Source organism: Podospora pseudocomata (assembly GCF_035222375.1).
Source record: "Podospora pseudocomata strain CBS 415.72m chromosome 1 map unlocalized CBS415.72m_1, whole genome shotgun sequence".
In the NCBI taxonomy this organism is placed as follows: Eukaryota; Fungi; Ascomycota; class Sordariomycetes; order Sordariales; family Podosporaceae; genus Podospora; species Podospora pseudocomata.
This window is the reverse complement of record NW_026946363.1, coordinates 988,111-1,012,711: the sequence shown is the minus strand read 5'-3', so window position 1 is coordinate 1,012,711 and position 24,601 is coordinate 988,111. Positions and strand designations below refer to the sequence as shown.

The following is a 24,601-nucleotide window of genomic DNA, read 5'->3' as shown; positions in this document are numbered from 1 at the left end:
GTTGAACTGTTGCGTTGCTGGTCATGGAATGGGGTCAAGACTTGGTATGATGAACACGAAAGTCAAGAAAAGGGATGATATCTCGGAACAAGACCGACAGATCGTGCTGTGTCGGCTTTATAGTTCAGCTTGTCTCAAGACGAGACTCAGCTTCTCGTCCAGCAGTCGAAACAACCGTGAGATAAGGATGCGAGATAGATTTGCATAATGAGATATCGGTAAACCACGTTTCTCGCAACGTTCAGTGGTGTGGGTCATGGGGGTCGCGAACACACGAGCTTCTGGGGAGCTCTGTGGTAGGGCGCTGGGTCCTTGGGTCCAGCTCAACGTCCCGTTCTCTAGTCATTCTAAGGGCAGATAGCGATATCTCATGTGAGTGGTCAGTGTCAATGAGGGTGAGCTACATGCTCGTGAAAGTCATGCATGCGCGCTTGATTGAGCACCTTCCTGCTCCATCCTTCCCGTCACCGTCTACAGCCGCGGGGGGTCTATCCCTGGCCGGCATGCCCCGCGGCAGCCATCGGGTTAAGTGGTGGAAGCGTGGTTGATGCTACCTACCTACCAAGCAGGTTAGAGATCGACACGGCAAGGACACGAAGGAATCAAGGAATAGGGATGTTGAGGCTTGGGGACGAGACCGTGTAAGTATCGGTCGTCTGTGAGCTGAGGACCACGAAAGATAGGTAAGGTACCTCAGGTAGGGAATCAACACCGTGCCCCGTTAGGGCGTCCACTTCGAACACGAAGTCCATGGACTGGCCCATCAGAGACAGTGAAATGTACGAGGCCGACCGTCTCCCAGTCTAACTCACCAAAACCTAAAAGTCCAACCTCACAACCATCCCAGAATGAGTTGAGAGCCAGAAAATGAGGTGTGAAGACAACATGGTTTCATAAGATCCCCATGCCCCTCAGCAAACGGCCCAACTCCGACCGACACTTCACTTCAGAGCCTCAAACTCACCCGATAACACACATCTTCCCCCTCCCTCAATGACCCCACCAACCCATCATCCCCTTCCATCTTCAATCCACTTCGGATAAAGACATCAAAATTCCACCACCTCCATGTCTTGTTCCAAACCCCACGGTTGCCAAGCTGGCCTTGGCATCGCTCTTGGCAAGCCCTAAGCTTTCTGGCTCGCTCCACCCAAGCCCAGAGCCTTATTGCCAAGCAGAACCCTTGCACCATTCGATGACAACCCAGTCCTCCGGGTTTGTTCCCAAAGACCCAGGAAGGGTTGGCAGGGGCACATGTCTCTTTTACTCCCGGAGGCCGCCCACCGCGGCAGCGTTCCGGGTATGTGCCAAGTCGGGGATTTGGGCTGGGATCTTTTGGAGAGACGACAGGTGATGGCTTGGATTCCTTCGGGTTTCTTGTTTTGACCGTCGACAGCAGAGTGCGGGAGGGAGTTGAATTCAAGATCACCAAGCAGCAGGAGCGCGCGTCACTGAACGAGCGAGAGTGTAGTCTTTAAGAGAAAACGCTGTGGGTGACTCGAAATGTAATGATTAAAGATTCATGGAATAAAGAGCGACAGTGCAACCTCGGATATGGCCTCTTTCTGACCTCTAACATCTATCTCATGGCATGGTCAAATGCAGCAACAGAGCAGTAACTATGCTTTCCCCATATCCCTCAGCTCGCAAACAACCCCCCTCCTTCTATCCCCAATGGTGCCACCATCACATCCAGGGGTTCCGCAACAGAGTCGATCCTGACTGAGCCCACCTCCTCTATCCTCAAAACAGCATCCCGCCAGATGCGTTTCCACCATCCAAGGAATGCCATTACAGAATGCAAATCCCGCGGTAATGTCCCCTTCCTTCCCATGCGCCAAGACCTGTAACACACTCCGGACAAGCAGGTCACGATAGTGAGGGGTTTTGGAGCCGACATTGTGGCAGTGCAAAGATCGAATATGCAAAGGGTTTCACAGCGGGGACTTGTCTGAACTCGAGAAAAGTGCGGGACTTTTTTTTTTGTTAGTGACATCTCTTGTTTAACCCTGTTTTTGTTTATCCCGACAACAACCTCCGTAAGGTAATAAAGATGGTGAGCCTCGGGTAATGCACCGCGGCCCAGGATACCTCGTACACTACACCATCGTCCAAGGGACAACACTCGGATCACAAGTCCCATGGTCCAAAAAACGAAACTTCCTAGTCAAGCTGGTCCACAGAATCAGCATCCGCAGCGCCACCCGAGTCACTCTCGCCGACAACGCTCTTGCCATCCTGCTCCGTGACCTCGAACCGCCAGCCAAACTTGTCCTCGATCTTGCCGAGCTGGATACCCTTAAGTTGCTCGAGAAGCTTGGTACAGATCTCGCCTGGCTCCTCGATACCCTCAGGAATGTATGTAACAGTCTCCGCGCCATTGCTGCTAGACACGCGAGCCTGTCCCGCAAGCCGGTTGCTGTCACGTTTGGTGATCGACCGGATGGGCACAAGAGCAGCTGCCGTGCCCGCAGCCAGCACCTCTGAGAACTTGGGCAGCTCGTCATACTTGATCTGTCACAACCCATCGCCGTTAGCCATTTGCCTTCGTGTTCACCACAATGAAGAACCTACCGCCCTCTTCTCCACCCCCCAACCAAAATCCCTCCCAATCTCCTGCACACTCAGACTAGTAACACTGTCAATCACAGCCCTACTATCCGGCACCACCAGCGTCACCTTGCCCCCCTCCCTCAAAACCCCAATGAACCCACTCGTAGAAAACTCATCCACCTCCTCGTGCCTCTTGCTGTCCAAATGCAGCGTGATGCCATACCCCTCCCCCCGAGCCTTATCACTCCACCGCAGCACAGGAGCATAGTTCCCCCCCACCTTGGCGCTCCCCGTCCCATTCGGGGCAGCCCGGTCAAACTCATCCATAATCAGCGCCCTGACAGGGTGAGTCCCGTGGTAAACCCCTGTGGGCAAGACATAAACGCAAAACATGTACTCCTCCGGCGGCGTCAGTCCCAACTGGGCCGAAGAACCATAGACTTGCGGCCGAATGTACATCGCCGCGCCTGTCTCGTGGGGAGGCACGAATTCGGCGTTGAGAGCGACAGCCGCCTTGACTGCGGCGATAAAGAGGTCGACAGGGACCGGAGGGACAGAGATGAACTCGGCCGAGTGCTGGAGCCGGGCCGCGTTGCGGTCAGGGCGGAATATGGCGATCTTGTTGTTGCCCGGGAGGCGGAAGGCTTTGAGGCCTTCGTAGGCTTGCTGGCCGTAGTTGAGGGCCGGGGCCATGCCGTGGAGGCGGATGTAGGGGTCGGTGACGAACTGGAGGGGTGACCATTGGCCTGTCTTGACCGAGTAATGGGATTCAATGTGGCCGTTTACTGTCGAGGTGTGTAAGTAATACAAGGGTTGTCAATGGAACTTTTGGTGGTTGGTAGTAGGTGGTACGGACCTTCTCTAACTTTGAAGCCGACATTGGACCAGTCGATGGTGTTGACCGGAGGGGGAGGAAACGTTGAAGCCATCTTGGATGTTTTTTGTTGACTTGATATGCGGTAGAAGTGTTGTAAATCCGCCCTTCTGTTTGTGCAGGTGATCTTGCGCCGAAGTAGCTCAATAGGAGATGACTCAAAGCAAACTACCTAGGTACACACCAGAAAATCTCAGTCTTCGAATACTACAAAGACTAAAACGGATTCGAGTGATGATACCTCGACTTGACCGTCGCTCAAAACACGGTGTGAAACAGTCCGAGGTCAGCAAGCCACTTGCTCTGATGGTATTGCCCGACCTAATGTCCCTCGGGACCTGAGCTCTCTCCGATTCGGCTTGTCTCGCGGCTGCCCACTGAATGAGGGGCAGCTCGTCAAAGCTCTTTTCAGGGGTCCAGGGATAATGCAAGATTGGCTGGAAATCGCGGGGTACCTAGGAAAAGAGAACCAGGACAAACCCCGCCATCCGATAGCGGAACATGATGTCATTGCCGAGGGGGGTCAATGTTGGTGATGGTTCCGAACGCAAACAAAACATAGGTCTCTAGGGAGCAGAGGAGAGCAAAAATGTATTCCATGTTCCACTTTGTACAGTACAATAAACTAGGTAAAGATAGGTAAACCGCCTGTCATGATCTAGGACACCTCATCAACCAACGAATAAAGGCTCCGAACGCCACGATCCATATAAACATGCAATCGATCAAACATGTGCAGGCTAATAACTCTTGAGCAAAGAAGGAGAAGGCCACCAAAGTTTCCACCACCGAAAAGAAATAAACCCCCATCCCATATCTATACCGAGGCCCTTAATCATTGCTGAAGCGATTCCAATCTCTCTCTTTGCCCTCTGAATCCTTTCGATACTATGGACGAGTTCGCGTATCATAGCGTTTCGACTGCCTGCTTTTCTTTGTGTTAACCCATAGAATTTCCATCCCAATCACCTCACAGTCTACTGTAGAACGTAGAGGCTTGCCTCATCGTAAAAGGATACCATACAGGACGGCGTAAAAACTGCGACAAGACCCAGAAGCACAAAAACAACAGTCTTGGCTACGCTGGCAGAACACACGAGGTTCTACCATGCAAGGAGCCGAGCGCATACAAATAAAGGTTGCAGTATATGCTCGCAAAAAGGGGCGACAAATCAACCTGACCAAGCCAAGCAAAACAACAACAAGGCAGGGTAGGTACCACACCTCATCACACCGAATAACGGCGCACACCACACTGACCCCACACGGACCCCCGAGTCAACTACGACGTCGGCAGGAACTGGAGCTCAGCGTCTGGCGGCAGAGTCACACCTCTAACAGAGCTCTTCCGGCGATGTTGCGTGGGCACAACGGACCTGCAACATTACCATTGGCATCTGGCCTAGCAAAGGGGGCTAGGGAGGGGATGGGGCAACTGCTTACGCGATTGATCCCAGTCTCTGTAGAGCCATGAGTACACCTGTATTGCGTGTTAGTCTTGACTCTGCAAATCGATCCTCCGTGATTGCTGTCACTTACCACTCACGCCCTGTGTCATGGTGGCGGTCGCCTCCGTGTTTCTTGTTCCCAGGCTGACCGTCACAACCTCTTCCACAAGGCCCTCCTCGCCCAAACCGTTGGCCCACTTGAAGACCTTCTCGTCCTCACGTCCATCACCGACAACCATGAGGAAGTCCACTGGCGACGTGTGAGTCGCATCTGGTGCCATGCGGTCGCGAAGATCGGAAAAGATCCTTTGGGCAGCCGTGCTCTTGGTCCAGTCAAGCGGCTCCACAAGGACGCAGCCCTCCATGGGAATAGCGTGGACTCGCTGGTCCTCACAAGCGTCGTTGATGTGACTAGCACAATCCAAGGCCTGTCGGGTGGCAGATTCGTAATCTTCCGCCGACTTATAGTGGAAGATGAGCGAGCAGCGCCGATCCTCTATCTCGGCGCCTGGGGTGCGCTCGATGTAGTATGTCAGGATACCTCTGACGGAATCCTTCCAGGAGCGGATTTGATCTGCATCAGCCATCTCGGTCCACTCCGTGCTACCACAGTCTCTGAGGAAACAACCGTTCTCAGCAATGAGGCCGAGATTAGGGACACGGCGGAACAGACGATCCAGCTCTTCCGGTCTGCGGCCAGACATAACATAAATAGTGTTACGATCGTCAAGGAGCAGGTCGTTCAATACGTCAAGGGTACGCTAGTAGTGCTCTGTTAGTTGATGATCACTCAAAAGGAATTGCTGAAGAAAGCATACCTGTGGGCTGACAGGAATGATCTGGTTGACTGGCCCCCAGCTGACCAGGGTGCCCTCAAAATCGAGGATAAACAGCCTTCTCTCCGTCCTGTTGTACTGTTGAACCAGCGTGTTGAGTGAAAGTCGGGGAACAGAGGTTTGGTCGTGACGGTGCTGCTGTTCATACACAACATCGAGGCGAGCCAGGATCTCGGAAAACCAATGAGACCCTGTGTGGTGGTTGACTGCCTCGTACAGCTTGGTCCATCGCATCTCTTTCTCCTCATCCCCCATCTCCAGAGCCTTCTTGATCGCATCCGCACAGGCCCGATAATCCCAAGGGTTGACCGAAAGCTCATTTCCGCCAAAGAGGGACGACGTGCCAGTGAACTCAGAGAGAATCAGAGATCCATGCTTCTTTTCGCTGATCTTGCCGTCCTGGCAAAAGAGGTACTCATGCGAGGTTAGGTTCATGCCCTCGCGTTGGCTGGTGATCATGAGGGCGTCCGCAACGCTCAATAGAGCAAGATACTGTGCATAGTCGATGTCTTGCTTGAGGTAGACGACGGGCTGGTACGCCAAGTTGGCCCACGAGGAGTTGACGCGAGTGACGATGTCGCTAACAGTCGCGTCCAGCTCGCTCTTCTCGCTGGTGGAAAGCGCCACTTGGATGAGGACAACCTTGTCCCTCCATTCCGGATTCTTATTCAGGAAAAGCTCATATGAGAGGAGCTTTTGTCTCACGCCACGAACGTGATCCAGTTTGTCGCGAGCAACAATGAGCTTCTTGCCAGCGTAACGCTCCCTCATGGTATCCAGCCATCTCTTAACCTCGTCTTCTTCACGATGCTGGCTGAGACTAACAGGATCGATCCCGATTGGGAGGTTGACAACGTCGACAAAGCGGTCTTCCAACTGGAGTCCATCTGGAGTGGCCTCCGCACTAAGGAGTCGACTGCAGGTCTGAAGGAAATGTCTCGTGTACTCGTGGATCTGGAATCCAATCAGATTGGCACCGAGCATGCCTTCCAGCAGCTGTTTCCGAACCGCCAGGCAACGGAACACCTCAGATGACGGGAAGGCCACGTGAAGGAAGAAGCAAATCTTGGCTTCTGGCAGCTTCTTTCGTACCATGCCAGGGACCAAGAGAAGATGGTAGTCGTGGACCCAAACGACGTCGCCCCGCTTCCAGTTCTTAACGATGACATCGGCGAACGCTTGGTTGACATTGACATAGTATTTCCATGAATGATCCTCGTATGCCTTGCTCTTGGGGTTGTCGGGAATCTGGTAATGAAACACTGGCCACAGAATTTGTTTACAGAAGTGAGAGTAGTGTCCATCAAAGTCCTTGTCGGAGGGGCAGACACTGAGCATGTCGTGCTCCGTGGCGAGTTTGTCCTGAATATCTTGGAGTTGTTGAGTGCCCTGGAGAGCATCCGTGGGCATACCAAGGGTGCCGACCCAAGTGCAGTCTCCAACCTTTCCCTCTCTGGAAGCCGCCTCGGCAGCATTTCGAAGACCGCCATTGCCCTGGTCAGCGTTAACGATCTTCCAGTTGGCATGTGCAAAAACCCTCTCGTGGCTCTCGCTTCTATCGAGTGTGCGAGGTTGTGTGATGCCGGCCCGACCCATCTCCTTGGCCTTCTGATGCAGGTTTCTAGCCTTCTGGATCAACGAAGGAGGTGGCGGTGAGTTCGCCCGCGACATTGGCTGATCTAAACGACCTCCCCAGGTGGGAGAGCTTCGGTCAGCTGGCGCACGAACACCATCTTCTCCAACCGCTGTCGTTGTTGGAATATGAACCCGCAGCCCATCCTCGTTAGTGAAAAGACCGCTGGGCTTCTTCTCGTCGGTCGGAGTATGAGGCGGGGTGATACTGGGCGGTTGGAACAGGCTAGGCTGCCGCTCAGGTGGCGCTGGCCTCGGATTGGGCTGAGGCTTCTCGGAGCGAGACCCGCGCGGAGGTGTGCCGGGGAGTGTGAAATGAATAGTCTTGGGGAGGAACCTGTACAGAGAAACGTAAGTATAGTGCTTCAGGCAGCCCGCACAGCATTGACGGCAAGAGACTCACAGTGAAGCAATAAAAACCGTCATAATGGGCAGATGACTGGCCGTCTCTTGCTATCAACAGGTAGGTGGGATTGTAGAAGGGTCGTTGGCGAGGAGTCGGTGGTCGTAGCTACTGGAAAATCCCCAGTGACAAGTTCATGGGGGCCAAGGGCAAGGATGAAGCTTTTGCAACGGATATTCTCCCAACGGTAAACAGCCCAGCTTGCAGGATGCGCGAGAGTGCTGCCGGTAACGGCGTCTTTGGCTTCTCGACAGGTCACAAGTGCCCAAACAGAACCAGGAAATGTCACCGTCTCAACAAATGTGGGACGAGCTTAGGACGGATGACCATAAAGGAGCTAAGCTGACGCTCGGATTATAGTGACGCAAGGTGGCTTTGTGAACAAGCTTAACGGTGCGGCCAGAAGAGCTGCGGCAAACGGGGATGGCGCGTCTAGTGTGGTGTAAAGCCTGATAAGACTTCTCGGTGGACGGACGAAGGAGTTGCGCAGCGTAAAAGAGCCTGGAAGATGCTGGGGGGGCGGGAGAGGAGAACAAAGACTTCGCGAGACTTGATGCTCGAAATCTGTTAGGAAATATCTCCAGTCAGACCAATTGGGCTTGTCACTCAAAATAGGGCAGCATAGTATTTTGAGGGCGGGGATCAAGTTAGTGCCCAGTGGTCCACCCTCTGACGTAACGAGCCAGAGCCGGGGATTTTCTTCCCTCGAGTGGATGGCAGTAACCAAGGGTGAATCGCTCGAGAAGGGAGCTAAGGATTGGGCATACCTACTTGCCTGTTGATAGCCACCCAGATCGAAGATCGGATGTCTCTATTTGTTGACAGACAACGGCGTTGCAGAAAACGCTGACTAGGGAGTGTGACGGGGTGAGGGGCTCTCTGACGAGCTTTTGGAGACGGATGGTTAAAGACTGTGTGGGTGGCAGACCAGGGGGGTTCTGGAGCTTTTGGTCCGTAGCTAGGTGAAGATCAAAGGCTGACAGGTTTTGAGTTTGATCAGAGATCTGCTGCCGAGAAAGAGTCTTGGTTTGAGCAAGCAAGAAGATCACGGAAATCATGGAAACTTGGAGGAGCTTCGATCACTTTTAATCGGTGTTGGAGCTCGCTTCATAGGCGCTGCTATGCCTGCAAAATGCTCAAGGGAGCGCTGAAAGTGGGGCCTACGGACCAAGAAGCAGCGTCCCGCCAGCCCGTTGTTCGTCATTCCAGCCCGAAACCAGTGGAGATGGACAAGGGACATCGAGGGGGGCATCGAGAGGAATGCCAAGACTGACAGGGGACAGCTTGGGCTTCCGCAGCTTCCATCCAGTGACAGGGGGCCAGCCCACCACTCAATCAATGCCTTGGAAGTTTTCCCAAAGAGTTTTGTTGTGCTTGCTTGTTGATGATCCCTTGATCGTCTTCCTTCCTGCTATCCAATATCAGTCTCGAATCGCTCCCGCCTATTGCTTATAACTGCAGCTCTTATTCGACGGTGGTTTGCGAGCGTTACAGAGTTTCCTTTCCGAACAGTTTCCGGCCTTCCTTACCTATATAATGCAGCGGCTTGCCTGCGCATTGTCTCGGCACCTGTCATGGATCGAAGATTCTGAGCATGCCTTTCATGTTGTACGGCCGTTTCTCTCGGGCAATCACGTAATCTAAAGTCTCCTGTTACCAAATCGAGGCCACATGTCAGGGCCAGGTGATGGCGAACAGTGTGACCAACGGGTTGAGCTGTGGGAAGGAGATGTCTGATAACAGAAAAACTTGATCTATCACTCTGACGTCTGGCTCAGCCTGGCGGAGTTCAACTCCTCGATAGCACCTCCTTTACAAGCAGCTGCTCCAGAGGCCAGTAAGCTCGCGGTCGCCATCCTTTCTCCCACCTGAGCGGCGGCCTCCAATGTGTATGGGCCGTGTCCACTATGTACCTCCTGCTTGACTTGGATATCACAGCGCTGTCAACCACATGCAGTTCTGCAACCACACCCTGAACAGCCGGGCTTGGCTGCCTGGATAATGGATGCTTTGCCAAGGACCTCTTACAAGAAAGTTCTGCACCAAAATATCAATCGAGACATCCATTACCCGGTCCAAGACTCTCACTCGAATTCCGTGACACAGGCTCTTGGGACCGTTGCCGGTCTTGAAAAGCAGATCAGCGGATGGATTCCAGAGGCATGGAAGGTCCGGGCCGGGAACAGTGGAGATAGTTGGTGCCGGTCAGTAGCCTGGTCTGCCGATAACAGCTCTTGTGTGCTTGTCATTAACTTTGGTCTACATATTGTATCAGATCCATGACCGTGATATCTTGATTTCAAGCAAGCAATGGTTCTCAAACGCAGGAAATAGACAAGAGCCATTATCGGCTTCGAGTCCGTTACTCCGGCCGAGGGAAGAGGTTCAGAAGAGGGAAGATGACGCTGGTGGTTGGTCACAGCGCAGGGCTGTGGTGAGCGGGAGGGGCCAGAAGGCTGGGCGCCGGCGGCGCTGTTTGGAGCGTTTCCAGACAGATGAGCCACCGAAACACGTCAGATTCCACTAAGAGCAACCTTAATTGAGCAACTCCTCAATGGAGAAAAAAAGGTCCGAGTCTCCTCTGCCGTCCCATGGAGCGTTTGTCGGTCCAGTCAGAGGCACAGCATGGGAAACGTGTCGACCTCTTATCAGGTCTGTAAAGCACGCAGAAATGGAATACTCGGCAGCAAGTGCCGTCATGAGGCACAGACGGAAACCCTTCCTGGCCGAATGATGGTAAGCTGGGCGCGCTTATTGTTCTCAACATAATCACCTACCCGACCATCACCGGCTTGGTGACAGTCCATCGTGAAAAGGTAGAATGGAAAAATTTTCATGCTTCACGGGCCGATCGAAGTATAAGCGAAGCGATGAGCCTGTCCCAGCCACATGGACGGCCGTTTGATGTGCGCCATGGAACCATTGACCGTGGAGTCCCGAGATCTCCCGAGCCCACACAGGGCCTTGATAGGCTAAAATCAGACGCCATCCGCCGACGACATCTCATACATCGGAGGGCCGTCAAGTACCATGGTATTTTGATGCCTTCAATCTCTCCATTGGCCGCACTGTTATGTGACACCCAGGGAAGAAAATAGCTCATAGTGAATTTCTGACATGCTTGGAAAACGGAGACTTGCTTCTGACGGCGCTGTTTGAACGAACGCTATGATGCCACCAAGCAGCCGTGATCCTACTTTTAGACTGAGACGAATGGCCGAGTATATCTCCGTGATGGCTACATGTATGCCGTCATTTGTGGCATCTTCTGTCAAGGTGATTTCTTCACAAGATTGCTCTCTGTATCTTCACTACCGGTATCTGATGGTGAGCTCGACATTATGGGTACCCATGCCTATCATCAGACTGACAACAGGGACAATTGCTACGGCTGTTCTCTCGCCAAACCACCACCTAATAGTCAGGACACACCATAACCACCTGTGTCCCCTCAATCCCCTCATTCTCCAATGCACTCCGCACCATCATCCTGTGGGCTATCCCCGAGAATCAACACTCCACAGGCACCTCATCCACGAACCCCGATTCCACGGGACCTATCAGAAACAGCTGCCGCAAAGCCAGCAACAACCCACTAATGCACGGCGTCTGCTCACACACATGTTTACGCAGTAGTCTAGACACCACGATCTGCCGGGGATGGCCCATTGCAGGAAAAAAAGAAAGGTCCCAAGCATCCCAGGGGAAGGATGTCACCGTCTCATTTCATGCCATGGTGAAAATCCCGCCCAGTTCACACATAGTATCCAGTAACAATCACAAGCCAAACCATGGCTCTCCTCTTCTGTAGATAGGAGTTGCTATTCCCGTCTTTCCCTAACCGGCCTTATTCTCAACCCTGATTTCCCATCTCGGTTGGCGGTATTTTACCACTCTTTATCTCTCTCGTCTGAGAGTGTTGGAGCAGACTCCCGTCCCCCAATGAGACAGTAGCGGTGAAAGCTCGGCAAAGATAGAAACTCTCTCATACATACTCTATGTGATGACGATCCAAACTCAGCAAAATCCTCCGATCAACCTCTCACAACTACCTGTTCGGGGACGGCACATGAGCCAAGGCTCGCCCAGTACCACAAATGCCGAGAACACCTCCAAATTCTAGTAGCTGAAGACGGCCCGGCCGAATGAAGAATCACCTCACAGCTCGTCTTCGTCTAACTAGATGGGTGTGTGTGTGTGCGCCTCGTTCCAACATTGGGTACGTGGGTACGTAGGTACGTAAGGCAAGGTAGGTAGTAGGTATGGGTAAAACTTCGTGATCGTCAGTTTTAATGGGCAGCCTTCTGGCAGGACAGGATATCACGGAACATGACCCCCGTCCCTATTGCCCGTTTTTCGGCGGTCAAGTTCTCATCAACCTGTCGTGACAGGGCGGATTTGCCCTCCCGGATGCTGTACTCCTCTATCCGTTAAGTAAGACCTATGCGCGATAGGTTTGTTCATTTCCAGTGTTTTAGTCACATGCAACCTTTTGCCTCCGAATAGCAACATAAACGATCATTTTTTTTTTGTATTCCTCTACCATCAGGGTATCATCACTCCTCGCCCACCTCTCCTTTACTCTTACCAACCATCCCCTCCTCTCTAGTTCATCCATGTCCTGACAGCCTTATCTTTCCCACCAGACGCCACCTTGGCTCCGTCCCTCGGCGCCCAGTCCACAGCATACACCTCGTCCTCGTGGCCCGGCAGATCCCTCGCCAGCGCGCCCTTCAAAACGTTCCACACCTTGAGGGTGCAGTCTCTGCTACCAGTAACAAGCAAGCGGCTGTCGGCTGACCAGGCGCATTGGAACACCGGACCGACGTGGCCTCTGAGAGTGGTCAAGAACTTGCCATCTCTGGCGTTCCATAGTTTCTGTTTCATGTGAGCCTTGGACTGGAAAGGAACAAAAGTTATGTAATAAAACTTACAGTATGGTTGTCCCAACCAGCGCTAGCAATCATGGTGCCATCTGGCGAGAAGGCACACTGATTGACCTTGTTTTGGTGACCTAACAGTCTGGCCACCGGTTTGTTCCCGTTGTTGGTTGGATCCCAGAGGTACATTGTGAAATCGTCGCTCGCTGAGACAAACCTCTCGGCAACCTTGCCGTTGATCTTGACGGCCTTTTCGAATCTCTCCTTGGCCTTGGCCCTCTTGGCTTCTTCTGTTTCTGGGACCTCCTTGCTGTGGTCTAGGTAGCCTGTTCTCAAGACAAAGTCGCTAGAGAGAGCAATGTTGTTGATCCAGTGGCCGTGGGCGGTTAGACTTTGGACGAGGGTGCCCTTTACGCTATCCCAGATGCGAACAGTTCTGTCTTGAGAGCCGGTGTAAATCTATCGGGACTCGTCAGTATGGGAGGTCATCTTGTGGATATGTTGAGGTTAATCCATACCTGGCCTGTCCCGCCCCATCTCACGCAGGTAATTGAGCTCTTGTGACCGCTCAGCACATGCTCAGTACGGCCAGTGTTGACGACCCATATCCTGGCAGTGCCGTCTTTGGAGCAAGAGACAAGTCTAGGCGTGCCATCACGCCACACTGCTTGCGGTTAGTATGACAAGTTGTTTTCCCGAGAATCAAGAACCACACTTACAGTGGTAAGGTTCCCACGCCAATCCCAAAACCCACTTCGCATGCCCTTTGAGCTCGGCTGTCGACTTTCCAGTCGCCGGGTCCCATACCCGCACAGTCTTGTCCATAGAGCAGGTAGCCAGCTGTTGTCCATCTGGCCTCCAGTTTACACTCATCACCCAGCCTGTATGCCCAGATAGCGTCTTCTCGGGTGTACCGGTATCGACATTCCAGATGCGCGCAGTGTTGTCGCCGCTGCCTGTGGCGAGGCGGCTGGAGGAAAGAGGAGAGAACTGGCAGCAGAGGATAGGTTGACCGTGGCCGGAGATCTTGTGGGCCATACGGGAGACAGCCTGGACCCTGAAAACAGCCTGGGGCTCGGCGGAGAGGGTGATGGTCGTTTCGAAGGGGTTGTTCACGCCATGCTTTTTAAGTAGTCCAAGTAGATCTGTGGGATATTGGTCTACAATGACGTCCCTTCCGGGGATGTGGATGCGAAAGCGGTAGGGGGTGAATTCTTCACGATCCTGAATTGGGGTTAAAAGTGTCAGCGCATGAGTTCAAGAGGTAGGTTGAGTATAGGGGACTCCGGTGTGATCGTACCCTCCCCATCATAGTGTTCAACAAGGCAGACACATTCTTCTCGGAGGCATCGGCAAAGTTGATCTCAATCACATCGGCCATTTGGTTCCCATCACCATCAACAAAATTGGCCTTGAAGGACCCGAGATCCGTCGCAAGCAGAGGGGAAACATCTTGCTGGACTGTGGTGCGCTCAATCTCTTCTCTTTTTTGCCTCTTCGAGGGAGGGGGGGCTACAGTGGCCATGGTTGTAGAGAGCGGGCAGTCTGTGGTGTTGTTTATGCCTATGTTGAAAACAACTGCGGGCGCATTCTAGGACAGCGCGCAAGGGTCAGCACACTCTCTGGTGGGGACAAATTCAAAATTTTGGCGGTCAGAGCATGCAGAATTCGATGCCCCACCTTCATAAGGATGCGCCATGTGGGGCTGACGCGGATGACCCCTGCCCAAAGGCTGGAGCTTCGAGCTCCAGCCTTACAGCTAGAATTCAATTGCTCCAGCTCTCCACTGGCTGCTTGCCCTCGACGATTCCAACTACAACTCTGCGTCCATACAGTTCGCTCCTTCCTCACAACCGAGGAGTAACGCGACAAATGGAAATGCACTGCTCTTGTTCATTACGCTATGCTAGTACAAAGGAAAATTCATCATAAGCCTAACCCAGTCCTGCCACTACTCGCAAACGCCTGAAAAGAACCGCCCCTCTCGACATCAGTCGCAAAAGACAAAATGCGCGACTACCGATTTGAGCTCCTACCGCGATAGCTCCTCTTCTCATAGTAGTAGTCGTCACTATCCGAATCACTGCTATCATACCTCCTCCTCGAGCGACCCCTAGACTCATGCCGCGCCGATGAGCTCCGACTGACACGTGACTGCGCGTCCGACGACGAAGCCCGACTGCACGTCGACTGCCGCTCCAGTCGAACAAACTCATCAGGGTGCGCACCAACCCTGGCGCGTGGGTCCGCATAGTACTCAATGTTTCCACGGTTGGGCTGTCGATAGTCGACATAGGCCGGATGCTGGGGAGTCGGCGCAAATGTCACAGACTGCCGACGCCTGCTTGGTTCGACCGACCGCGATCGACGATTGCCTGTGATGGGCGCTCCGTTCTCAATGATGCGGAGATGCGCGCGGATACGGCGAAGGCCGGCCACTGCGAATGGTTAATACCTTTTGCTCTCAGTGAAGACTTGAATGGAGCACAAACTTACAGTCCTTTTCGACCTTGGCCACGAGGAACTTCTCGTACCATTGCTCGTACTCGGGCACCGTCATAAGCCCATCATAGTACGCCTGGCGCAACTTGCGAAAGACATAGGGCGCCTCATCATCAGCTTCATGCTGCTCCTTCTTTCTCTTGACCATGCGCCGGAGCTCCCAGCTCGACTTGATCGACGTCACGATACTACCGCACGCAGCAACCGTTGCCAAAACGACGGGGACACCCATTGTCGCGAGATGGTTATGTGATGATTGACCTCTGGTTTTCTTCCAAGTGGAAGACGGCGGAGGGAGACTAAGGAGGAAGTTGAGGAGAGTCAGGTGTGTTGTCTGCTGGCATGAACTGTTTGATGATGTCGGAGGAAAGGGTTTCGATTCCTTGGGGCTCTGGGAGAGCTGGTAGAAAAGGAACGGGAGCCGTCGAGTGCGAGGGCGACACCGGCGACCTGGAAAAACATGTTGCGAATACTTGAGACGATTTCCCATAATGCTTGACCTGGCCAGGTCTGTTGATCGCTCTCTTGTTTCGGGTGAGCTTCACAGGCCCGGGTCCGGCCCCGTCTCGCCCTGTTCGGACCGGGCTTGGCACATTGCTCTCCCGAGTGATGGATTTTCTATCTGCTGGCCGTGCAAAGCTGTTGCTCTTCCATGACCAGGCCAGAGATCAACTCGATCTGCCCATGGTTCCCCTACCACTGCTGGTTGTTTGTCTTCTAGAAGGCAGCACACAACGGGCCCCCATCTCCTGTGGGACAAATCGAGTACCAAGTGATCCAGAGCTGTTGCGACTCTGAGAAACACGAGAAATATCTCCCCTTTTGGAACTCAGTCCATTGTTGTTATCTGCTCGCCCGCATACACTATGACATACACTATCATGCAAAGACAATGACTCCCGTCCTTCTACTCGCTCCATCTTCCCCTGCGCCCCTCTAGAGCATTCCTCTCCCCATCACCAAGCAGCCGGCGCTGACAGTCAAAGGCTACTGGTTTCGCCGGCCTCGACCAAGCAGGCCTCAATTCAGTTGGCCAGCATCCTCCCCACTTTCCATCACGCCAATCAGTTCCCCTCCCTGGTGTTGCTGCGCCGCATATTCCTTCCCGCTTTACCCATTTGTATGTATGTATACCAAAAAAGAACACGCTCCCACGCCGCAAGCCAGCGTCTTGCCCGTCAGCCTTAGCCATGGTGTCGTCCCCTCTCTCTCCGGTCTTCCTTGTCTCGATCGAAACAAGTTTATAAAACCCCACGGCCAGCCCGTCCGTCGTCCTGACCACGGGTCTTCGTGTTAGAAGGATCTCGTTTTTTTCCCGATCAATTATTCACGTCCACCATTCGGTAACGAGGTCAAGAGTGCGGTCTTTGGAACTGACACATCAACCAACAACCCAACCCCACCTTTTTCGTGTTCCCTGTCAGGATACCAAGCAGTCAGTCAAGGGCGATCAATTGAGTGTTCTTATCGCCAAACGGCCTTCAAAACGGCCTCGAACCGGGAGCAATTGAACCAAGGAATTGGACAGAATGGGCGGCGGATACTACTACGAAACAGAGCCACGTCCGCAATAGTACGCATCTTCTTCTTCCTCTCTGCTGACACTCTCTTCGGCAAAGCTGATAATCACCAACCAACCAGCACAAGGCCCCCTCCAAGAGCATACTACCAGTCCACCACCCGAACAAGCAGAACCGCGCACGTCATTGACGTTGAAGGACCAGAGCGGTCGCTGTCGCCCTCTCCGACAAGAGTGGTTGTTGTGCAGGAGAAGCGGAGGCGGAGACAGCCAGAGCCGATTGGTTGCTGGGCGTGGTTTTGTGCTAGTTGTTGTTGCTGCTGGGTGTGCTGTGATTGCTTGAATGAGACTTGCTGTCCGATTCGGGAGTATGACTGAGCTGGGAAAACAATGGAAGAGACGACGAGATGATGTTACGACGAATGATGATACCCAAAACGAAAATCATGACGACAAGAATGGTTGGAGAAAGTGAATGATCGGTACCTCTTCTATTCCTTACATGCTAGACGGCCAGGAAACACAAAAAGAAAAGAATGCAATAACCTCCAAACTCCTGACCATGGCTGTCAAGAAACGCCTTCAATGCAAATAGTTAAACACCAACCCTGACACCGCTCCTTCCCGTATGACTGTTCCTACTCGACGCCCACCGCCGTCTCCGCTCGACACCGTCCCTGCTCCAGTTTTGCCCTAGGCATCACCCAGTCCCATCCAACGGCCCCCCATTCAACAATTCGTCCTGCCCACCCCCCAGCAAATTCGCCGCAGCAACATCCGGATAGAAAAACGCCGCTACCGCAATCATGACATAGCCCGCAACCAAGAGAGCTCCCTCGAGATAATTACTTCTTCCATCCAGCACGAGGAAGCTGACAATGAACGCCGAGACAACCACGCACACCGTTTCGAACAAGGTAAAGAAGAGACTCATATCTTTGCCCATGGCCCACCCTAATATTACCACGAGAGGTGTGACAAACAATGCAATCTGGATTGACGAACCAACGGCAACACCAATAGCAAGATCCATCTTGTTCTTGAGAGCGACTGTGACAGCTGTCAAGTGCTCTGCTGCGTTGCCGACAATTGGGAGCAGGATCAGCCCGATAAACGCCTCTGACAAGCCCGTATCGGATGCCAAAAGTGGTGTGATGGCTGAAACCATGAACTCTGCTTGGAGGGAGATCAACGCCGTTGAAATGAGCAGGACAAGGATGGGAGGCCAGATTGGAGGTTTGGAGGTGGTGGTGGACCGACCGTCGTCGGGAGAAGTCGTAGGGGCAGAGGTAGTTGACGGTTGGGGTTCAGCATTGGCAGTGGAAAACCTGAAGCTGGGATCAAATATAGAGGAAGAAGTGGGAGGGCCACGGTTCAGAGGGAGCGAACGGGCGCGACGTGGGCAAGCAGGTGGGAGATTGGAGGGGTTGTTGATGTTCAGTCCTGACTGACGGGGTGTAAAGAGAGGTAATTGGCGAAAGCTCAACGACAGAGGTCGTGGCGAGGTTGGGACAGGTTGTGCTTCCAGCGAGGGGCCCTCTTCAAAGGCCACTCGGCGGACCGATGGCTGTGTCTGCTCGCCAGAGTCACAATGTGTTTTGGAATGGTGTCGCTTGTGGTGATGTTTCGACTTCTTTGACTTCTTGTGGGAGTGGGTAGGAGCTCCTTGACCCGACTCGTGCCCGTCAGTGACAGCGTCAGGGTGGGTGTCTTCTGCCGATCCCGTGCTATGAAGTTGAAGCGCCTCTAGTTGTCTTCCACGCCCGATCCCCTCGTCTTCCCTATTTTCGTCGCTCGAAGTATTGTGGTCGCTGTCCATTTCATCCAACGAACTCGACGAGTGGAAATAGTGCGCTGCCGGTCCAGGCCTGGTCTCCATCTCAATGATATGCTGTGGTGTCGACTCGTACAGGTACGAATGTGACTTCAGCTGAAACACCAGGTAGAGAAGATAAACAAGCAGCAAGATCACCGATGTGCCCCTGCTGATCTTGAGGACCTTGTCGTCTGCCGTGAGGATCTTGCTGAAAGAGGCATGGAAAACGGTCGGTATGAGCAGACTCATCACACTCAAGGCCAAGAGAGAGGCACTGGTTTGCGTGACGGTCGAGTTGTAGATTTGCTCCCGGAACCGCAGACCGCCGAGGAGGAAGCACATGCCAAGGATCAGGAGGACGTTAGCCAATATCGAGCCCACAAGCGACGCTTGAACGATTCGAATCTGATCCTTGCAGAGGGCGATTCTGCGGAGATGTTAGCACACGAAGACAAGATGAGACACGACCAAGACGAACATGAAGATGATCAGCTCGACAGCATTGCCAAAGGTGACATTCATCAAAGCCCCCACGGTATCGCCCATTCGGCTGGCTACACTCTCCGTCGCATGGCTGAGCAAACTGGCAAGTGGAATAATTGCAACAGCGTTGACACCGAAAACCACGCCTGCAGGCAAATGCGCGAAACCTATTGCTCTGTCAGAATCACCAACTTTGAAGGAACCAACAGGGGCAGCGACGACATACGGACAGCAAACCCAACTGGGACAAAGATGAGTAGTACATTGACGATGCTCGAGAACAGGATAGCTCGTATTGTTAGCCAGAAGCTTGTGAAGGCATTCCTTGAGGTGTCTTCTGCTGGGCGATCTCGGCGTCCTTCTCGTCGTTCGTTCCCAGCTTCGGCAGCATGGGTCCTCGGGGGTGTCCCGGTAAGGGGAGAAGGGCCATGGGCCTTTGTCCTCGCCCAAGTTCGGATGCGATCTGGAAGAATCTTGTCAACATCTGTGTGTGGTTGTGTGGTTTGTGTGTCTGTGCTGTGTTTATTCGCCGAGAGAGCTCCTCGAACTCTTCTTGGCCCGACTGATGGTTGTCCCTCCGCCTTGGCAACGGATCCGGACCGACCGTTTTCATCAGAAGACTGTGACCAGGGGATTGGAAAGGAGCGGGCTTGTAACTGGGACTGTTCCAAGCAATCCTGCAATGGAACTTGTTACGTTCGCACAACATTTCATCGGCGGAGAACGGGCTTCTTTGCGTTGTTGCCCACCGAAGTGAGCAGCTGGTTCTTGATGATAGGGATGCAAAGGTAATGATAGGAAAAGAATATCAAACAAGAGGGAAGAATGAATGCTAAACCAAAAAAAATCAGGATGAAGGGGTTAAAGATAAAGCCAACGTTCCCATTGCCCAACGGCAGAACATCTACGTTAACAACACAACGACAGACTCTGCAGAAAGGTAAAAAGGGTAAAACTGGAAGAAGAATGAAAACGATGGTTTGCAGAGAATTCAGAAAAAGAGAAGCTAAGAACACGGAAGACACTCACGCATCGGTAAGTCGGGCACTTCGGCTACCGGTTCAGGGCCGAGCACGAGTAGTGCAAGGGTAACAGGGGGCGGAAGCTCGAACGGTGATGGTAGTAGTAGCGAGCGTGAACGCGAGCTTTGTGAGGGAAGGCGAGCCTTTTCTTCTTCTCAGATGGATGAAATGGTTACTGCTTCCAGAAAGTGGAAAGGGGAAGAGAATGGTTGAGAACAGCTGGTTCCTGGCCTGAGAAAGTCACTAGAGCAACAAACTTTCCTGAATCCTTCCGAAGGCAGGTAAGATAGATTAGGCCGTGCAGCTGCAGGCCAAGGTGCATTTGTTTGTGTCTACATGCAAGCACGATCACACGGTTCACTGCGTTTTGCTGGGTCGATGCTGTGTGGACAATTGAATTTGCGTCACCCTCCACTGTTCCCACCAGCGAAACCCACGGGGTTGATAGGCGGTCAGAAAAGCAAACGATGCCAAGTATGGCTCTGACAGCTTGCGAGGGACAGCTAGATCGAGGACTCTCAAGATGCACAAAGAGGGAACCTTCTGTTGACAGTCACCTTGCTGCAACCTTGGGCGTCATGACACGACACCCATCACACGGTGGGCTAAGCACATGGCCCACAACCGGATGCTATTTAGAAGACACCCGCATCTTCGAATCGAGATCTGCTAGTGAATCGAAGAATTTCTACGAATTCCATCATGGAATGCAACGCTTACTGACTTGTGCTCCCTGGCGTTGAGGGTCATTCACCTTGTTTACGTTCAGAGTACTGTCTGGGTGTGACTCGAAGAGATAACATCAAAGCCGAGCAAAAATGACACCCAATGGATCACTCAATGCAGAATCAGAAGATGTTTATGGAAGATGTGGCGATATCTTCATGCGTGAGCTATCGGAAAGCCCTTCCAAAATCGTCAATAGTAGCGGGTCGAGATGAAACGTCCGCGATCGAGTAACCAAAGCAATAAATCGGCAGAGCATGTGCTCTCAACCGTGCTACAGCTTACTGTTTTATGATATCTTTAACTCAACAAACTATCCCATTGCCCAACATCCTGATGGCCTTGATTGACAGAGAGTTTTCTTATATCCAGCACTTGCCATCTCAACCGGATGCGTTAAACTCGTCAATAACACTGACAGGCTTGACGAACGTGCCCACTGGTTTGTATTCAAGATGCCCAAATCCAAAAGCCTTGGGACCTCCAAGCTCTATGCCTCTCTCTGAATCCGTCCACTTGTCCGATGCCGCGAGGGCAATCACCATGACCAGCAGTCCATATCTGTACTCGGGCGTGCCGATGGCCTCCCCATTCTGTGCATCAATAACACAAATCAAGTCTGGGACAATAGCCAGGACATCTTCCTGTTTCTCTAGAACACCCTCCTCTTGACCATCGTGAATCTTGACAGCGGCAATGTTTTCGTTCTTGAATGGAATTTTGATACGGCCAGTGAATTGCTGCTCTCTTTCTTTCCGAGTCGTGGGATAGTCCGACCCAGACACATCAGTTCCTTCAATGATACACTCTCCATAGACATGACCCATTCTCAGGGTGCGTTGCACACCAACAATCTTGCCCTTGAACAAGACCTTGCCGCTCGCAGAACCCCCGCACTCGTCAATGATGCTCTCTGCCATAGTCTCAAGACGATTTTCTTGCCTGGCCCTTGCAACAGCCCTTCCAATCCTCCATGCCTGCGAGATCGTGTTCTCCACCACCCATCTCTTCATCTCGGCACCAGTGACAGGGGGCTCCGCTGCAGCGACTTGGGAGCCCATATTACTGAGAGCAGCTCTCATAATCCTCTCCACTTGACGATCCGAAGAGGCCTTGGGCATAACGACGACATTGCCGTTGCCATCAGCAATACAGATCGGAGACCAGATAGGCTGTCGTTCGTTAAACACCACCGGCGTAGTCTGCCACTTGGTAGGGTAGGCCCGTCCCATCCAGTCACCGTCCACGCAAGGAAGATCCATATTGCTGCTTGCTCCCAGCGTCAAACCCTGAAGGCCATTCCCTCCCCCTATTTCAAGAGCAATCATGTGTGTGGCCTGGTCGTCACAGATCTTGTACAGCTCGTTCTGAGCTTCCATCATCTCGTCCCCTTGGAGCTTTTCGATACTGACAGTTGGACTTCCTGCGCCACCTCCACAACCAACAGCTGCGTCATCTTCTACATCCTCAGGGCTGACGACACGCACTGTTGCCCCGGCTCGGAGCAGCTGCCGAAGTAGGATCATATGTGGATAAGGAGATCCACCACCACCGGTACCGAGGATGTAACAGCCGGTAGAGATCCAGCTCAAGTCGGTCTCGTTAACATGCCAGACGCGGTTGCAGACGTCTGGCTTGTAGGTTGAGATGTCCACTTGGTGCGCCTCTTTACCCACTTGCTTCTTGTTTTGTCCACCAGTTGCGGCTTGTTGGGATGGTTGCTCTGACTCGGTCTCCTGTTGTTCAGATGCTTGCTCCGACGATAGCTCGGCGATTGTGTCAGTGTGCGACAGATCGAAATCGCCGGCAGCTCGGACGATGAAGCGGGTCTTGTTTGCTACATACTGGCACTGCTATTAGCTCCCTTTCTAGTAGATCTGTACAATGTCTAGGTTGGTATATAAACATAAAACTTACTTGTAGTGGTAGTTCCTCCACCTCGACAATCTTGACCGACTCAGCCGTTGCGCCAGCGGCAATGACCTTTGCCTTTGCCTCGTCTGATATCTCTGCCAACAATTGCTTGACTGTCTGGGTTTCGGTGGACCTGATGGTGTCTACGACGGCACTAATACGGGCAATGGCTGCGCCGATAGCATTGGCAACTTGGGACCATTCCGGCTTGAGCACCTTGCTGGCACCACGGAGCTGATTCGGGGCAATGATGGCACCGCCTCCAACGAGAACCACAGCAGTATCCGCAGGGGAGGTCTTCATTGTGTCGATGATCTTTTCGAGCTTCTTCTTTACAAGGGTCTCGTAGACGGAGGCTTCGTCCTGTGTAAGTGCCCCCTGAACCAGCTCAGGGGTTCCGATGCCAAGAGCAGGATTGGCCGCAACTGCACAGTCGGTTGCTGTGAGAGCCTTTCCTCCAAAGACGATAGACTCGCTGGTTAACTTGTAGCCGACACTGTGTGGGCCGATCGAGAAGGTGTCGCCTTTTCTAACGATGGAGCCGCCACCGAGTCCGATGCTTTTGACGTCAGGACAGGAGAAGTTCTGTCATTATTGTCAGCACTGTGCATCTTGGGAAGTGGAAAGGACACTGACCATCCTGACACCAGAAAAATCACTATAGGCCGCCTGTTGTCTTGGGAAGCCGTTCGGCAACAGCAGTCCAACATCCGTCGTAGTGCCACCGATGTCCACCACCATCATCCCTTCTCCTTGTCCATCGGCGTTTGCTTTGTCCTCTCCTTGAACAAGGAAGGCCGCCCCTCGCATGCTGTTCGTAGGCCCGCTGCTAAAAGTCTTGATGGGGAACCGGGAAGCCACCTCGCCTGACAAAACCGTCCCGTCGTTCTGGGTGATGAAGACAGGACACTTGATGCCTAGTTGTCTGACTGGTTTCTGGAACGACTTGATCGTTTTCCTTGCAAAGCGGAGGATCGAAGCGTTGAGCAAAGCAGCATTTTCTCTCTCAAGGAAACCAAGATTGGCCACCTCCTTCGAGCAGACAACATCGCAACCAGGGATTCGCCTTCGGATGATGTCGGCAGCTCTCTCTTCTTGTCTTTCCACGGTGTCGATGGGACTGAAAACACCGTTGACGACAACGCTGGTGATGCCCCTTTTCTGGATTTCTTCGCAATGTTCCAGAATCTCGTTCTCGTTGATATCACTGATCAGTTCGCCATCCACCTCCAGTCCTCCCTTGACGAGGGCATAGTAACCCAGAATAATCTCTCTCAGATCGTCGGGCCAGTCTACACAAGGGGGGGCATGCTTTGAGAAGGGGCCTGACAGTCGAATGACAGCCACCTTGCTGAGACGGGCCTCGTCTCTCTCGACGATGGCATTGACGAAGTGTGTTGTGCCGATGGTGACAGTTGCCACTTGCTCGGGAGAGATGTTGGCCGAGGTAAACAGGGTGGTGACAGCTTTGCTGATTCCATCGCTTGGATCGGGCGTGGTGGCTGCTTTATGCCATGCCAGGATGCCTCTAGTCTGGGGGTCGTTGGCTCGCGAGGGATCGAGAATCACGCCGTCAGTATTGGTGCCTCCAACATCAACACCTATCCGGAGAGTCTTCTGGAGAGAGGTGTCTGCCATGGTGCGCGGTTTTTGGGCCTGGGGTTTGCTTTCAGGGCGATCAAGTGGTATAATGCGCTTTGTTAAGCAAAAAGACAACGATAACGATGCTAGCAGTGATATGTTGGATGCTGAAGGACTGAAACCGGATTATCAGATCATCAGATAAGCCCGGACGGTGGTTAGAAGGAAGGTTCACGACGGCAGGCCAAGACCGGACAGCCGCTCTCGGACAATTTCCCCCCACTCCCGGGTATCTGTGTGTGGAGAGGTGGGTTCAGTGTGTTCTCGCCTTGCCGGGGCGCCCTTGTTCATTTTCAGGCACCATAACTGCTGAAGAGCACCATGGGTATGGCATAATTATTTCCAAGCCCCA

At 52.9% G+C, this 24,601-nt stretch overlaps 8 protein-coding genes across 8 annotated transcripts; 1 reads left to right on the top strand and 7 right to left on the bottom strand.

Moving 5' to 3' along the window:
- Nucleotides 1–602: 602 nt before the first annotated feature.
- Nucleotides 603–1,192, bottom strand: QC762_0003360 (uncharacterized protein; the record flags this gene model as incomplete). Its single annotated transcript, XM_062882781.1, has 2 exons — nt 603–803; nt 965–1,192. The coding sequence occupies 2 exons, from the start codon at nt 1,190–1,192 to the stop codon at nt 603–605; spliced, it is 429 nt and encodes a 142-aa protein (XP_062747880.1).
- Nucleotides 1,193–2,163: 971 nt separating this feature from the next.
- On the bottom strand, nt 2,164–3,482 carry QC762_105690 (uncharacterized protein; the record flags this gene model as incomplete). The annotated part of the gene is made up of 3 exons (XM_062884959.1): nt 2,164–2,514; nt 2,575–3,338; nt 3,410–3,482. The coding sequence occupies 3 exons, from the start codon at nt 3,480–3,482 to the stop codon at nt 2,164–2,166; spliced, it is 1,188 nt and encodes a 395-aa protein (XP_062747879.1).
- A 1,384-nt stretch (nt 3,483–4,866) lies between these two features.
- TPS3 (Trehalose-6-P synthase/phosphatase complex subunit) lies at nt 4,867–7,769 on the bottom strand (the record flags this gene model as incomplete). The annotated part of the gene is made up of 4 exons (XM_062884958.1): nt 4,867–4,907; nt 4,967–5,636; nt 5,694–7,680; nt 7,747–7,769. The coding sequence occupies 4 exons, from the start codon at nt 7,767–7,769 to the stop codon at nt 4,867–4,869; spliced, it is 2,721 nt and encodes a 906-aa protein (XP_062747878.1).
- Nucleotides 7,770–8,039: 270 nt separating this feature from the next.
- Nucleotides 8,040–10,233, bottom strand: QC762_105679 (uncharacterized protein; the record flags this gene model as incomplete). The annotated part of the gene is made up of 2 exons (XM_062884957.1): nt 8,518–10,233; nt 8,040–8,310 (listed from the first exon to the last, which is right to left on the bottom strand). The coding sequence occupies exons 1-2, from the start codon at nt 8,802–8,804 to the stop codon at nt 8,040–8,042; spliced, it is 558 nt and encodes a 185-aa protein (XP_062747877.1). The 5' UTR covers nt 8,805–10,233.
- Nucleotides 10,234–12,234: 2,001 nt separating this feature from the next.
- On the bottom strand, nt 12,235–14,272 carry RSA4 (ribosome assembly). Its single transcript, XM_062884956.1, has 5 exons — nt 13,927–14,272; nt 13,346–13,850; nt 13,145–13,290; nt 12,681–13,085; nt 12,235–12,624 (listed from the first exon to the last, which is right to left on the bottom strand). The coding sequence occupies exons 1-5, from the start codon at nt 14,149–14,151 to the stop codon at nt 12,352–12,354; spliced, it is 1,554 nt and encodes a 517-aa protein (XP_062747876.1). The 5' UTR covers nt 14,152–14,272; the 3' UTR covers nt 12,235–12,351.
- Nucleotides 14,273–14,404: 132 nt separating this feature from the next.
- Nucleotides 14,405–17,248, top strand: QC762_105655 (uncharacterized protein). Its single transcript, XM_062884954.1, has 2 exons — nt 14,405–16,701; nt 16,770–17,248. Exons 1-2 carry the CDS (start codon nt 16,658–16,660, stop codon nt 17,023–17,025), a joined length of 300 nt encoding a protein of 99 aa, XP_062747874.1. The 5' UTR covers nt 14,405–16,657; the 3' UTR covers nt 17,026–17,248.
- On the bottom strand, nt 14,426–16,163 carry QC762_105660 (uncharacterized protein). Its single transcript, XM_062884955.1, has 2 exons — nt 15,123–16,163; nt 14,426–15,064 (listed from the first exon to the last, which is right to left on the bottom strand). Exons 1-2 carry the CDS (start codon nt 15,616–15,618, stop codon nt 14,643–14,645), a joined length of 918 nt encoding a protein of 305 aa, XP_062747875.1. The 5' UTR covers nt 15,619–16,163; the 3' UTR covers nt 14,426–14,642.
- QC762_0003290 (uncharacterized protein) lies at nt 16,678–24,600 on the bottom strand. Its single transcript, XM_062882779.1, has 6 exons — nt 23,245–24,600; nt 22,612–23,193; nt 21,083–22,538; nt 19,173–19,409; nt 18,942–19,113; nt 16,678–18,890 (listed from the first exon to the last, which is right to left on the bottom strand). Exons 1-6 carry the CDS (start codon nt 24,244–24,246, stop codon nt 17,348–17,350), a joined length of 4,992 nt encoding a protein of 1,663 aa, XP_062747873.1. The 5' UTR covers nt 24,247–24,600; the 3' UTR covers nt 16,678–17,347.
- Between the last annotated feature and the right edge of the window lies 1 nt (nt 24,601).

Bases quoted from the DNA above. Each gene is read 5' to 3' on its own strand.
- RSA4 (XM_062884956.1), bottom strand. From the start codon at position 14,151: ATGGCCACTGTAGCCCCCCCTCCCTCGAAGAGGCAAAAAAGAGAAGAG. The intron at 13,291-13,345 runs GTAAGTGTGGTT...AACCGCAAGCAG, and splicing joins GGCGTGGGAACCTTACCACT to TGTGGCGTGATGGCACGCCT. The intron at 12,625-12,680 runs GTAAGTTTTATT...CACATGAAACAG, and splicing joins CTGGTTGGGACAACCATACT to AAACTATGGAACGCCAGAGA.
- QC762_105660 (XM_062884955.1), bottom strand. From the start codon at position 15,618: ATGGGAAATCGTCTCAAGTATTCGCAACATGTTTTTCCAGGTCGCCGG. The intron at 15,065-15,122 runs GTAAGTTTGTGC...AACCATTCGCAG, and splicing joins GGCCAAGGTCGAAAAGGACT to TGGCCGGCCTTCGCCGTATC.
- QC762_105655 (XM_062884954.1), top strand. From the start codon at position 16,658: ATGGGCGGCGGATACTACTACGAAACAGAGCCACGTCCGCAATA. The intron at 16,702-16,769 runs GTACGCATCTTC...CCAACCAACCAG, and splicing joins ACAGAGCCACGTCCGCAATA to CACAAGGCCCCCTCCAAGAG.
- QC762_0003290 (XM_062882779.1), bottom strand. From the start codon at position 24,246: ATGGCAGACACCTCTCTCCAGAAGACTCTCCGGATAGGTGTTGATGTT. The intron at 23,194-23,244 runs GTCAGTGTCCTT...CAATAATGACAG, and splicing joins ATTTTTCTGGTGTCAGGATG to AACTTCTCCTGTCCTGACGT. The intron at 18,891-18,941 runs GTTCGTCTTGGT...ACATCTCCGCAG, and splicing joins GTCGAGCTGATCATCTTCAT to AATCGCCCTCTGCAAGGATC.